The following is a 15144-nucleotide window of genomic DNA, read 5'->3' as shown; positions in this document are numbered from 1 at the left end:
TGAGGGTTGTTGAGTTGGAATTTGCTGTCCTTCTGCGATGCTGTCGCGTCCCACTATCGCTCCAAATACCCAGGAATTCAGGCTATTCCACTTCCAGCGCTCACCGCTCAGGCCATTGGTGAGGTCATTTCAGCAGTGGGCGTAACTGGGCAGATCCACAAGGCATACATTTGTCGGAAGCCGCAATGAAATTGCAAGGGGGAGTGAAAGTTTAGCGGGGAAAACCATCCGAAAGTCACGTAGCAATTCTTGTGGAGTAAAAAGATAAATTCGTGACTTAGGCATCATATCAGGCAGCCATATATAGGCTTCAATAGGATCAAGATCATTTTATGAAAATCGTCTGTGGTGAGAGCTTTTTTTTTAAGTAAGTGGAAATAACTTGAAAATTGGGTTAATGCAACAATTATTGAAGGATATTACTGGAAAAATGTGTTTGATAGGCTATTTGGTCTTTGTGCTTCTCATTAAATTAAAACAAATTTGTCTACTTATGCTTATGCCACGTATAACCAAACACACTCTGATTTCATGTTGATAATGACATCTGGTTGTTAATGGTTTCTGTGTCTAGACTTTTGTATTTGCAATATGGATTGTAGGGTATACTGAGAATACATCACAATCTGTTTCACAATGTTCCCAAATAAGGATGCCAGCATATTGTGGGAGTGCTGATATGATTTATGCCCGGTATGGATAGTTGTGGGGTTTGTGTGGGTGCCATGTGTAAGGTGCACAGTATTCAACTACAGTTTAGTTGCAGTTACTTGGGGTGAGAGAAACAAATGCCTCTGCTTTTGTGGACACTGATCTTACTGATTTCTCACTTCTGCCAATGATGATTTGTGATTGCAGTCTAGCTCAGTTGGTAGACATGGCGTTTGCAACACCAGGGTTGTGGGTTCGATTCCCACGGGGGGCCAGTTGGAAAATGTATGCACTCACTAATTGTAAGTCGCTCTGGATAAGAGGGTCTGCTAAATGACTAAAATGTATATAGCCTATAGTAGTTATGTAATTAGGTTGCAGAGAATGTTAGTTATATGGCATACCTATGTATTATTACCTGGATGTGCTGTTCTGTGCTATAAATCAATGGCATGTGCCAGGAATTCTCTGGCTTGATTCTAGTTTACTGTCTTGCCCTTGAAGGAACAGTGAATAACTATTCAAGTTTATGGTTTGGTTAACTTTGGTAACACTTTCTATGAGCTGCCTGTATGTAATGCATTTATAGAGTCTTCTCTCACCATCTCATAGTGCATGATAAGACTCCTTTCAGTGCTTCTATAATTATCCAGTTAATTCTTCACATTCTAACGGTCTGAGCAAGGTATTAGGAAGGCTCCAACCCTTTGCTCTGACCTGACATATTGAACCCGGAACCTTCTCCTTATGATGCCCTACTGTCCGTAGTCAGTGGAAATTATGTGTCTAGCTGTTTCGAGGGGAAACATGACAAGAAAAAATGAGTGCCCCTTTTTTCGATGTGTCAGCATGGAATTAATGTTGTCTTTCTTTTTTTTAAAGCAGTGAAAGAAGCGTTCTAGGTGGTTGATGGATGCTGCTGTGTTGAGTTTCTCTGCCTGCACATATTGGTTTCCACTTAAGACCAAATGGAGGCAGAGCTTCCTGGATACCCTGCTTTGTTTGATTGGCGGGTGCTAGATGACTTCTGTTTGATCCAAGAGGTCACCATTTCATGGGGTGGTCCATCTTATACTTTTGAATCTTTACCTTACATTTGCTCTAGGAACTTTTTTTGTGATACTGTACTGCACTCCACTTTGAGCCCCTAAATCTTTGAGTGCTGAAGCAGGATGGAGTTTAAATGAAAGATATGGTCAAGTATCTTAGATTACAGATCACATTAGTCAAACAGTACTGTAGCTTCTGTGTGTATCTTATTCATGTGGTTTAATGAAAACATCAGGCTGGTTATGAGGCCTACGTGGTGCTGTGAGGGGATGCAGACCCTGTGGGCTTGATTCCAGCTGTTGGGCTTGATTTTATAATGTCTATGTTTTGTTACTTGTGTAACCAACAGCCCACGTTACATTGAGGAAAAAAGAAAGATGCTGGTAAATGGAAAGATCCAACTCCCACTGCCAGACATACATAACCTTTAGTTTACATCACTTGAAAGCCACTATATTGTTGAATTGCTTAATGCTTTGTGTGAAATGTTGCTGCAGTCTTGAAAGGAGGTATGCTTTTTAATTAAAACCATATCTCATGCATACAGTATATTTTAATGTAGTTGATACTGGTTATGAAACCATGACTTGATTTAGCCGCTATTGCTCAGGTCTTTGATGATAGGCTATGTGTTCTACAGATGTACATTTGGGGGTTTAAATGTTCTTTCTTACTGACTCTAAAGGGTCCAAGAGGCACTTTGGAGCAGGGGTCATGGTACATAAATCCCATGTTTTTCTCTGTGACTTCATGCCACATGACATCCTGCCACAATTGACCAGAGCGGAAGTGATAGTTTATTGTTGTTGTTAAGCCCCCCCCAAGCCTTGGCTTCCAGGCCTCGCTCACGTTGATCTCTAGAGCCCGGGGAAGTTCATATTAGAAAAGTAGGTATGGGTGGAGCGCTGATTACCAGCGGCTGCTGGCTGATTGGCTGTGAGTAGACGTAGATTTTTAAAAAACAACCACCCCTTCCATATCCCTCTTCAGGGGTGAAAATTATCCAGAGTAAGCTAATTTACTGTGCTAGCATTGCTAGCATACTATACTGTATTTTTGTAATGTATATTTCAGAAATTGTTTTTATTTTATTTTTTATATAATTTGGTTGAAATGACACTACCCCACGTGGGCCCAGTGAAAATTATTGGCTTTCGGTTTCGAATCTCCACCTCTGTTTGAATGTGCCTATTCAAATTTTTGGGAGAACTTTCACAGGCTTTCATAATTCATACTGAAGGGGAGATGAAAGGTAGCGGCTGATAGAAGCTACCCCAAGCCCAACTCTGTTTCCCCACACCTAGAAAATATTTACCTTAATTGACCCTTCGCTTAGCCCCACCCCAGAATTTTGGGTAACCAATCACAGCGCAATGGATAGCAACTTTCATCAGTCCGACACCTCGGACAAGCTCACGTTTCAAATCATGAAAGCCAGTGAGGGTTTTTCTTTAAAAAATGTAGTGTTTAAATGGCTCAATAATTTAACAGTGCACCAGGGGTACTTGCTACTGTGATTCCTGAAATGCAGAGCCTGTTCTAATCCAAAATTATATTTTTGTTACATTGTTTGCTAGCTCATCTGGTTAGCTAGCTCTCAGATCACCAAATGTTGATTTACGCTAGCTAGCTAGCCTCTTAAAGTACCACATTTCTTAACTGCCCAGAGCTTACCCATGGTGTTGCACAACGATTGATGTCAATAAGTCAAGGTTTTAGTCAAAGTATGATATATTTGGTCTTTTTTTCTCGAGTCAATGCTGTGTGTTTCCCCTATGATATGACATACTAATACTTTTTAATCTACATGTATTTTCAGCCAAAGCCTGCACTTGGCCGCCTGAACTATGGAGCAAATTAAAATAGGGGGTGCAAACCTATGTTTTTGCACCTCCACTTTTTTACCAGAAAATGTACATAATCCATTGGATAATTGGTCAATTTTCACTTATTTTTTAGCTAGTCAGTATTAAATATACAATATATACAGTGCATTCGGAAAGTATTCTGACCCCTTTACTTTTTCCACAAGTTGAAAAAGTCAAGTGGTCTGAATACTTTCCGAATGCACTGTATAATCATATAAATCTATGTAACTTCAGTGATTTGGTCAAATTTAACAAAGTAAAAAAGTAAGTTACTTGTTTCATAAATTACGTGAGTAAGAGTACAAGTACAGCCCACAGAGAGTAGCAAGAAAAGGACTAGTTCCACCCAAAATGTACTTAACCTTTTACTGCAGTGGGCTGAATCAGGGTCACACAGAGTGATTCTTGGTAGTCTTAAACAAATCTACTTTGAAACAAAAACAGAACATTTGCTGTTATTGGCAAAGAGGTTTGTAACTCTTTTCTTGTTGGTCTATTAACTAATTTACTGCATGGTGATGTCACCATGGAAGGCCAAAACTCCCTCCCACCAAAACAGGCTGAAGTTTTAGGTGGTCTTTTCAAATAGCTCTTATAAATAGCTCTTACACTAAAAGGGCATTATTATCATTTTCACAATTTCACAGTATTTTTCCAAATTCATAGTGTGGAAATATATATAAAACACATGGGCCTTTAAGTACATGTAATGCGTTACTTGTAGCATGTTACTACCCACCTCCGCTTGTTAGCTCCAAAAGTGGTTAGTAGCTTTGACTGCTTGCTGACAGTGAATGCAGAGCCATTCAGTGGCTAGCTACACTACAAACATAATTTTACGAGGTTCCCGTGAAGCAATTGTAATGACAGTCCACCACAACATACCCAAGTGTCTCCTGATTAGCAAGGGGTAGTCTGTGTTTAATTTCATTGCGTTTTAAAAACACAGTTTGAGATCATTGGCTTCCCAGGAAAATGTTGTCCGAGGTTGCAACAGTAACCAAGAGCGTGGGGCTTAGCGAAGGGTCAATTGGCGTTACTGTAATTCTTTGAATGTAGGGGAAGCACTGGCTGCCCTCAGTAATCTCCTTTGCTGCGATCCTGAATTCCAAACCCCCATGCAGTCTTCCTGTGAAAAACCATATGACAAAGTAGCCAAAGGAATTTTAAATGGGTAATGTTATTTTCCTACTCTCTGCCTACTCTCCCACAGATAACCTCTTCTGTCTACTGTCTGACTTGACAGACACTACCATGCTGGCCGCCTGGTCGCTCCCCTGCTGCTTCACCATCCTGTTGGGCCTGTTAGAATTGTGCCGGGCCCAGTACGAACACCTAGGCTACCCACACGGCTATCCACAGGGCTACCCAGAGCCCGAGCAGGAGCAGTACACTGCCCCGGAGCTGCAAGCTGACACACCCAGGATACAGCTGCGTTTGGCGGGGGACAAGCGCAAGCACAATGAGGGGCGCGTGGAGGTTTTCTATGATGGCGAGTGGGGCACAGTCTGTGATGATGACTTCTCCATCCACTCTGCCCAGGTGGTGTGCAGGGAGTTGGGCTACCTGGAGGCTGTCTCCTGGTCTCCGTCCTCTAAATATGGGAAAGGAGAGGGTAAGATGTCCGTTATTGCACTTCAAACCATTATATGTGTAATGATAAGGGAAAGGGGAAATAATTGACTATTTGTCACGATCGTCTGAGGAAACGGACCAATACGCAGCGCGTGGAGTGAACATGATGACTTTATTCAAATAAAAGCAACCACGAAAACAACAAACAAATGACGAATGTGAAGTCCTACGGTACACTGACCAAAAGGAACAAAAACCCACCAAACCAACAAGAAAACATACAGATTAAATATGGCTCCCAATCAGAGATAACGAGCCGACAGCTGACACTCGTTACCTCCGATTGGGAGTCATAGACCAAACCTAGAAATGAACCCAACAGAAAGGCAAACCTAGAAATACACACAACAGAACTACCAACATCGAAATACACCCAAATACCCAACAAAACAAAATACACCCTGGCTCAAATATCAAAGTCCATGGAGCCAGAGTGTCACAGTACCCCCCCCTAAAGGTGCGCACTCCGGGCGCACCAGCATACAGTCTAGGGGAGGGTCTGGGTGGGCGTCTGTCCATGGTGGCGGCTCTGGCCCAGGTCGTGGTCCCCACCCCACCTTAGTCACTATCCGCTTCCGTAGCCCCCTCCACATGACCACCCCCCAACTAACCCCCACTGGATTAAGGGGGCGGCACCGGACTAAGGGGCAGCACCGGACTAAGGGACAGTACCTGACTAAGGGGCTCTGGCGGATCCTGGCTGGACGGCTCTGGCGGATCCTGGCTGGACGGCTCTGGCGGATCCTGGCTGGCGGAAGGCTCTGGCTGATCCTGTCTGGCGGAAGGCTCTGGCTGATCCTGTCTGGCGGAAGGCTCTGGCTGATCCTGTCTGGCGGAAGGCTCTGGCTGATCCTGTCTGGCGGAAGGCTCTGGCTGATCCTGTCTGGCGGAAGGCTCTGGCTGATCCTGTCTGGCGGAAGGCTCTGGCTGATCCTGTCTGGCGGAAGGCTCTGGCTGATCCTGTCTGGCGGAAGGCTCTGGCTGATCCTGTCTGGCGGAGAGCTCTAGCGGCTCCCGGTCTGGCGGACGGCTCTGAAGGCTCATGGCAGACGGGCGGCTTTGCAGGCTCGGTACAGACGGGCAGTTCCTGCGGCGCTTGGCAGACGGACAGTTCAGACGGCGTTGGGCAGACGGGCAGTTCAGACGGCGTTGGGCAGACGGACAGTTCAGGCCCCGTTGGGCAGACGGCAGACTCTGGCCGTCTGAGGCGCATCGTAGGCCTGGTGCGTGGTGCCGGAACAGGAGGTACCGGGCTGAGGACACGCATCTCAGGGCTAGTGCGGAGAGAAGCAACAGGGCTTGCTGGACCCTGGGAACGCACATAACGCCTAGTGCGGAGAGCCGGAACAGGGCATGCTGGACCCTGGGGACTCACATAACGCCTAGTGCGGAGAGCCGGAACAGGGCATGCTGGACCCTGGGGACTCACATAACGCCTAGTGCGGGGAGCCGGAACAGGGCATGCTGGACCCTGGGGACTCACATAACGCCCTAGTGCGGAGAGCCGGAACAGGGCATGCTGGACCCTGGGGACTCACATAACGCCTAGTGCGGGAGCCGGAACAGGGCATGCTGGACCCTGGGGACTCACATAACGCCTAGTGCGGAGAGCAGCAACAGGACGCACAGGACTCGGGAACACACAGGAGGCTTGGTGCGTGGTGTATGCACTGGTGGTAAAGGGCTGGAGACACGCACCATAGAGCCAGTGCGTGGAGGAGACACAGGGCTCTGAAGACGCACTGGAAACCTGGTGCGTGGTGTAGGTACTGGTGGTACTGGGCTGGAGCGAGGAGGTGGTACCGGAAATACCGGACCGTGCAGGCGTACTGGCTCCCTTGAGCACTGAGCCTGCCCAACCTTCCCTGGGTTGATGCTCCCCGTCGCCCGACCAGTACGGGGAGGTGTAATAACCCGCACCCGGCCTATGTGGGCGAACCGGGAACACCATGCGCAAGGCTGGTGCCATGTACGCCGGCCCGAGGAGACGCACTGGTGACCAGCTGCGTGGGACCGGCTTCATGACATCCGGCTCAACACTCAATCTGGCCCGGCCGATACGTGGAGCTGGACTGTACCGAACCGGGCTATGCCTGCGTACAGGAGACACCATGCGCTCAACTGCGTAACACGGTGTCTGCCCGTACTCTCGCTCTCCACGGTCAGTCCAGGGAGTAGGCGCAGGTCTCCTACCTGACTTCGCCACACTCCCTCTTAGCCCCCCAAGAAATTCTTGGGTAGTACCCACAGGCTTCCAGTCTTGCCTCCGTGCTGCCTCCTCATATCGCCGCCTCTCGGCTTTAGCTGCCTCCAGCTCTTCACGAGGACGGCGATATTCTCCCGGTTGTGCCCAAGGCCCCTTACCATCCAGAATCTCCTCCCATGTCCATGAATCCTTTATGGGTGGATATAAATCCTGTGTAGGTGGATCCTGTTGCCGCTTGACACGCCGCTTGGTCCTTTTATGGTGGGTTTTTCTGTCACGATCGTCTGAGGAAACGGACCAATACGCAGCGCGTGGAGTGAACATGATGACTTTATTCAAATAAAAGCAACCACGAAAACAACAAACAAATGACGAATGTGAAGTCCTACGGTACACTGACCAAAAGGAACAAAAACCCACCAAACCAACAAGAAAACATACAGATTAAATATGGCTCCCAATCAGAGATAACGAGCCGACAGCTGACACTCGTTACCTCCGATTGGGAGTCATAGACCAAACCTAGAAATGAACCCAACAGAAAGGCAAACCTAGAAATACACACAACAGAACTACCAACATCGAAATACACCCAAATACCCAACAAAACAAAATACACCCTGGCTCAAATATCAAAGTCCATGGAGCCAGAGTGTCACACTATTTTAGGGGATGTTTTTTTATTGGCCAGGTTTAATCAATTTTCCCACTGAAGCTTTTCAATAGTACATTTGGATTTATATTTATTCAGAGATATTTCACTGACAGGCCGGCTTACCATGAATAAATGCTGGATGTTTTGGATTACCGGTAGTTCTCTTTGTCTACGTTCTGACTCATCTTTTACCAAAATGAATAAGGCACATCTGTAGTGGAGATACATTAGGAATAAGGTAGTGAGTGTACAATCTCAGCAGCATAATTGCTGTCATTGTGCAGTCCACTTTGCTAAAGTTGCTTGGCTGTTTGACCTTGCTAGCTACCACTTCTCAGGTGAAAGAAAGATTTATCCCTAATGTGTTGAGAATCCTGCTGTTTTTCAGGGCGCATCTGGTATGACAATGTCCAATGCACTGGGAAAGAGAAGACCCTGGCACTGTGCACGTCCAACGGGATTGGTGTGTCCGACTGCAAGCACACAGAGGACGTAGGCGTTGTGTGCAGTGACAAAAGGATCCCAGGATTTAAATTCATCAACACCATGGCCAATAATGTGGAGGTAAACAACCTACCTACTATAAAGCCTGTCTTAGTTAGACACAAAGGGGTGGTTTCCTGGACACAGATTAAGCCTAATCCTGGACAGAAAAAAAATATTAAATGGAGATTCTAGGACTAGGCTTAATCTGTGTCCAGGAAACGGCCCCAAAGACACTTGCCTTTGGTTGACGTTGTTGACTGATTTTTTGCACTGTAATGGGCCAGAACATTTGGTTCCTGACTGCTCGTAAGAGAAGGCCCTCACAACTGGTCTTATTGAGCTGGTCTGTGCAGAGTGGAGACACACCTTTTGACAGCATCTAAGTAGTACATGTGGCTTTTCAAAAAAGTGAATAGTCAAGTCAAAAATAAATTGTGAACCCAATGACCACATGTGAAGTTTTTCAAAGAAAGTGAGGCTACTGGTAACTAACTAAATAAGTAATCATAGGTGTTGCACTCATAACTGTCACTGTAATCCTGCTGGGCTCTTAAAGGCTTCATTTTGCACCTCATGGTGGTATGTCCTATAAGCCTACAGCTAATTGCCACCAAAGGCAGAGTGTTATCTTGTTGCTTTGCTCACTCTGCAGGCCCTCAAGTGTTCACATTCCAATCTTATGAGGGGAGTGCAGACCAGAGCTCTCCGAGTTTCAGCTCAAACCATAAGACTCCATTTTTAAAATGTCTCTGAAATCAAGTGATGACGGACAGCACAGTAGAGTAACAGCTGGATGTCTCAGGGTGATTCTGGGTTACTTATTTGACAGTAGAACATTTAGAAAAATATGCACATCCAACATCCAAATATGCACATCAGGTGCAGGACAGAAGAACGTATCAAAGAAAAAAGAAATGTCCACAATTCTGGTATGCTCCCATGGTGATTTAATCAGAAGCACAAAAAAGACAACATTTAGATCCGGAGTTGGATCTTCGTCAGGTCATCTGATGATGGAAACGTTGTCTTTTTTGTGATTAGCGATCTGACATGCTGTATATTGCATGGAAACGAGACAATTGTTCAGCCTGATCAACTGTAGGCTACTAACAACAGCAGCTGCATAGTCTTACTCTAGCCTACTATGTGCCTTGTCCCTCTGGCCAGGGTAAACGAAGTGGTAACGTAGTGTATTTATAGTCCATTTGTTTGTCAGAAAATGTGAAAGGGATCAAATTTGATTTATATTCAAACTTGGGCTGACTAGGCTAGCTAGACTTTTTCAATCCAAAATGATTAATTGGAATTAGTCAATAAACACAATAGCTGACATAGACTGTGAGTTAATTTTGAATTAGTCCTACAGTTGCATAGGGCAGGACTACACGATGCAAACCTGCATAAATCAAGCTCATCCCTGAGAGTTTTATTGTATAATCATGTTGCTTTCTTTGTGTTTGTGAATAGAAACCCCCCCTTATCCTTAAAAAAATATATAATTAATATGAACAAGTACAAGCTTGCTGCAGTTTGACAGGGTTTTCATCCTCCCCAAGGCCAGGAGTTTTTCCAGGAGTTTTGTTTTTTAAACCATGTGACCTGATTAAAAAAACGGGTCCCATATTAAACCTTTTTACAACTGATTAATCACGTCATACCGTATAAGGTCCAGAGTTTTACCTGGTTAGGTTACCAGATCAGGAAGAACTACGGGCCCCAGAAGTTTTTGTCCGCCACACCATTCTGGCACCTGTGGTGCCACCTCTGATAGAGATGATAATGCTCCAGAGAGCATTGCTGTAGAGGTCTAGACGTATGGAGTCAGCCCTTTGTGATCTCTCCAGCTGTGATATTTACTGAGAGAATATCAGACTCAGTTTTTCCATTCACTAAGACGTGGGGCACGTGAGGCTAGCTCCACAGAGAAGCTCTGTAAAACACAGCCAGGCTTAGGCAAAGCCCTCCACACACATTCCAAATGGCATCCTATTCCTTATGTAGTGCATTATTTTTTACCATGGCTCATAGGGCTCTGGTCAAAAGTAGTGCACTGTGTTGGGAATAGGGTGCCATTTGGGATGCAGCCACAGCCTTAATGGAGACTTTACCTTATCATCTGGAAATGGTCATCTGGTGGTGACTCACAGCTGCAGGTTGAGGTTACACTAGCCTGCGTCCCAAATGGCACTTTGTAGTTGGTAAGGTGCCATTTGGGACGTACATTGTCTAATGTTAGCGATGAGGACAGACTAGTGTGGTTCTGTGGTAGGGGATGATGAGAGAGGTATGGGGACTCAAAGTAGGGGCTTGGGGTTAGAACATTTCCGCCCACATTTTAGAGTTTAGAGCAGTGGTCACCAACCTTTCCTGAGTCAAGATCACTTTCTGAGTCAAAATGCAAGCCGAGATCTACCGCTCAGATGTTTTATTTTAAACATGACTTAAAAAACGTAAGCCTATGCCACATTAACCTATTAAAAACAGTTCTGTAGCAATAAGGTTTTTGCAGTAGGCTATTGGCCCAATATATTATCACTGCATATTGGCTATACTATAAATGCCCTGCCAATGTTGTTCTTCTCAGACCATTTAAAAATTATATTTAAAAAATGTAGGTATATAATCACACTGGTAATAGATCATTTGTTGTATTACTTGTGAGGCACAGCTGAGTGAGCATAACCATTTTTATTGTTTTATTTGACTGGCTTGCATCTGATGGTCAGTCTGAGAGGAGGGAGGGAAGGAGGGAGAGTGCAGCGGTGAGGCTGCCTCTCACCCAACTCACCGTCCCTCCGCTCTCCCTCCATTCGCTGAGAAAAGGGGACACAGTCTTCCAGCTGATGGCGAAACTCAAGTCGCACTGCATTATGTACCAATTCATGTTGTTACTCCTATGACCAGAGAAAGTTAAATATTCCTTGTGTTAAAAAAAGACACAAGCTGCTAATAACAATGCAAGCTTATCGGAACAATTTACTATACTCATTCATTGCAGCTGCAGTGCTGGTTGTGGCGCGAGTGGAAGTAGGGAGAACGCGAATGGCTTATCAGTGTTTTACAAAGTGTTGACAGTGCTGAATAACAACTTAGACATGAACTTACTCATAAAAACAGCGGCTGTTTGCTGTATTCATTGAGTCTGTCTAGTCATGGTTTTAAAAGTTTTGAGATCTCACAGTGTCAACTTCGCTGTGTTGGCTCGAGGAAACTGTGTAGACACGGTGATCTGAGCTATCTGATTGGCCAGCGGTAGGCCTATAGTTGCGATTGATTTGCTCTCTGGGCCTGCCGGGTACGCAGAGTTCTACCAGACACATCAGACACATCAAATGATTCAAAATGGGAACACTTCGCTTTCCCTGTGATAGGGCTGCTGAATCAGTGTTAAAATGTATTTCCATGAATTCTATACATTTTTCCAGAGGGTGTAGAGAAAGTGTTGCAGTTTTAAAGCAACATTTCTGAAGTTCTTCACATTTTGCAATGGGGCGGAGAAACTTTTTAAGTTTTAAAACGAATTTCCTCAAATTCTACACATTTTGCCATGGGGTGGTGAGAAACTTTTGCAGTTTTAAATCTAATTTCCTGCAGGTTCTACACATTTTGACATTACTACCGCCAAGTTCACATGATATCTGTGTGAGAGTTACTAACAAAATCAATGGGGGGCCCATGGAGGTCAGAGCACCTGAACACATTCCCTGCATGCCCGGTCGGTAATTTGGTGATGATTAGGCGCTGCAGTGGATAGCAGCCGTTTGACCGTAAACAGCTTCTGGACATCAGATCACTAACCTCGATTTGGATGACAATTTCTACTTCAATGAGTCAGCAGCCTTGGGTGAGACGGAGGGGGGAGGGGTGTGTCTCTTCGAGTTTTTACTCGCCTGAGTTATAATACCTCATGATAAGCTGTAGGGATGTAACGATTCACCGATACGCATCGGTCCCCGATTCAAATGTGTAAGATGCGAGTACATCAGTCCGCGGACCCCAAACCGATCCAAATGTAGCATGCATCAGTCAGAAAATCGATTCAAATGTTACGGATCACCGGTTCACATTTCTATTTGATTTATTATTACATTATTACTACCTTCCAAAAATACCTCTCATCAACATGAGGTAGGCAGCCTGTTCCTGATCTGCCGGCACCTTCAGCATTCAAATGCTAAAATGGCTTGCGTGATATTAGGCTTTATTAGGTAAGTGACAACCTATTTAATTTGCTAGGTTATTGTTATCGATGCACTGTTGAAAATTGTGCTTTACTGGAATAAAAGTAAGCTACCGGAGACACAACTCTCATCTGGCTATACCTGCTGACCGGGGCTTACAATAGATTGTATTTCAATCATCAGCAATAGTTTTGATAATTTTGCTTTAAACAATCAGTTTATATGGTCATTTTTAGGTATACAGGGACAGAAAAGAAGCTCACTCCGTAAATCTTCCAAACGGTCAAAACTTTTTGATTTTGAGATGGGGTGAAATCCAAAGTTGTGCTATATTTTCATTGGCTATGTCATAGCTAATTTCTAAACAATAAATAGTGATACATTACTAGCTCAAACACTTAATCTGCAAAAATGACAGGTTAATTAGTGGGTGATGGTGATTTCACAACCAAAAAACATAGGCTACATTGCCCCCCCTAATATGATAGTGGTAGTGGGGTGGTAGATGCCTAGTCTACCTTATGGCTCAGCTCAGGTGCCTACATAGTACATACACAATAGACATACATAATTTACACACACACACACACACACACACACACACACAAACACACACACACGTTCCTGTATCGTATCGGAGCCCATGTATCTAGATAAGGATCAAATCGTCTTGTAATGGAAAGATGCACATCCCTAATAAGCTACAGGCCATACTATTTACCAATAGTGTTTTCATCAATTTTTTTTGGAGCTGTCTATTTACCACCACAAACCGATGCTGGACTAAGATCGCACTCAACGAGCTGTATAGGGGCATAAGCAAACAAGAAAATGCAAACCCAGAGGCGGCACTTCTTGTTGGCCGGTGATTGTAATGCAGGGGAACTGAAATCCGTTTTACCTCATTTTTACCAGCATGTCACCAGTGCAACTATAGGCGACAAAACTCTAGATCATCTTTACTCCACACACAGAAACGCATACAAGGCTCTCCCTAGCTCTCCCTTTGGCAAATCTGACCATAACTCTATCCTCTTGATTCCTGCTTACAAGCAAAAGCAAAAAAAAGTATGCGGTCAATACAGAGGTGGTCCAATGGAGAGGATACTAAGCTACAGGACTGTACGCGGTCAATACAGAGGTGGTCCAATGGAGAGGATACTAAGCTACAGGACTGTTTCGCTAGCACAGACTGGAATATGTTCCGGGATTCATCCGAAAACATTGAGGAGTTTACCACAACAGTCACCGGCTTCAATAATAAGTGCTTTGATGATGTCGTCCCCACAGTGACCGTACGTACATATCCCAACCAGAAGCCATGGATTACAGGCAACATTCGCACTGAGCTAAAGGCTAGAGCTGCCAGTTTCAAGAAACGGGACACTAATCCGGACACTTATAAGAAATCCCTCTACGACCTCCGACGAGCCATCAAACAGGCAAAGCATCAGTACAGGACTAAGATCGAATCCTATCGAATCGGATATGGCAGGGCTTGCAAACTATCACAGATTACAAAGGGAAACCCAGCCACGAGCTGCCCAGTGATGCGAGCCTACTAGACGAGCTAAATGCCTTCTATGCTCGCTTCGAGGCAACACTGAACGATGCATGAGAGCAACAGTTGTTCCAGACGACTGTGTGAATTCCCTCTCCATAGCCGATGTGGGTAAGACATTTAAACAGGTTAACATTCACAAGGCCACGGGGCTAGATGGATTACCAGGACGCATACTCAGAGCATGCGCTGACCAGCTGGCAAGTGTCTTCACTGACATTTTAAAACTCTCCCTGACCCAGTCTGTAATACCTACATTTCCCAAGCAGACCACCATAGTCACTGTGCCCAAGAAAGCTAAGGTAACCTGTCTAAATGACTATTGCCCTGTAGCACTCACATCTGTAGCCATGAAATGCTTTTAAAGGCTGTTCATGGCTCACATCAACACCATAATCCCAGACATCCTGGACCCACTCCAATTGGCATACCGCCCCAACAGATCCACAGATGACGCAATCTTTATTGCACTCCACATTGCCCTCTCCCACATGGATAAGAGAAACACCTATGTAAGAATGCTGTTCATTGACTACAGCTCAGCGTTCACCACCATAGTGCCCTCCAAGCTCATCACTAAGCTCAGGACCCTGGGACTGAACACCTCCCTCTGCAACTGGATCCTGGACTTCCTGACGGACCGCCCCCAGATGGTGAGGGTAGGCAACAACACATCCGCCACGCTGACTCTCAACATGGGGCCCCTCAGGGGTGCGTGCTTAGTCCATTTTTGTACTCCCTGTTCACCCACGACTGCGTGGCCGCGCACGACTCCAACACCATCATTAAGTTTGCTGACAACACGATGGTGGTAGGCCTGATCGCCGACGATGATGAGACAGCCTACAGGG

The 15144-nt window shown here is 45.2% G+C and overlaps 1 protein-coding gene across 1 annotated transcript in view; it reads left to right on the top strand.

The window, feature by feature from the left end:
* The first annotated feature begins 210 nt into the window (after window positions 1-210).
* Window positions 211-15144, top strand: part of LOC121585047 (lysyl oxidase homolog 2B) — a 60537-nt gene continuing 45603 nt past the window's right edge. Inside the window, exons 1-3 of the mRNA XM_041901386.2 lie at window positions 211-348; window positions 4783-5184; window positions 8454-8629. Coding sequence (XP_041757320.2) covers window positions 333-348; window positions 4783-5184; window positions 8454-8629 — 594 coding nt within the window. The 5' untranslated portion in view covers window positions 211-332. The remainder of the gene's footprint in view (window positions 349-4782; window positions 5185-8453; window positions 8630-15144) is intronic.

This window comes from Coregonus clupeaformis, chromosome 16, assembly GCF_020615455.1.
Source record: "Coregonus clupeaformis isolate EN_2021a chromosome 16, ASM2061545v1, whole genome shotgun sequence".
NCBI classification, from domain to species: domain Eukaryota; kingdom Metazoa; phylum Chordata; class Actinopteri; order Salmoniformes; family Salmonidae; genus Coregonus; species Coregonus clupeaformis.
Note: the sequence above shows the minus strand (reverse complement) of the source record. Positions and strands in the feature narration are given on the sequence as shown.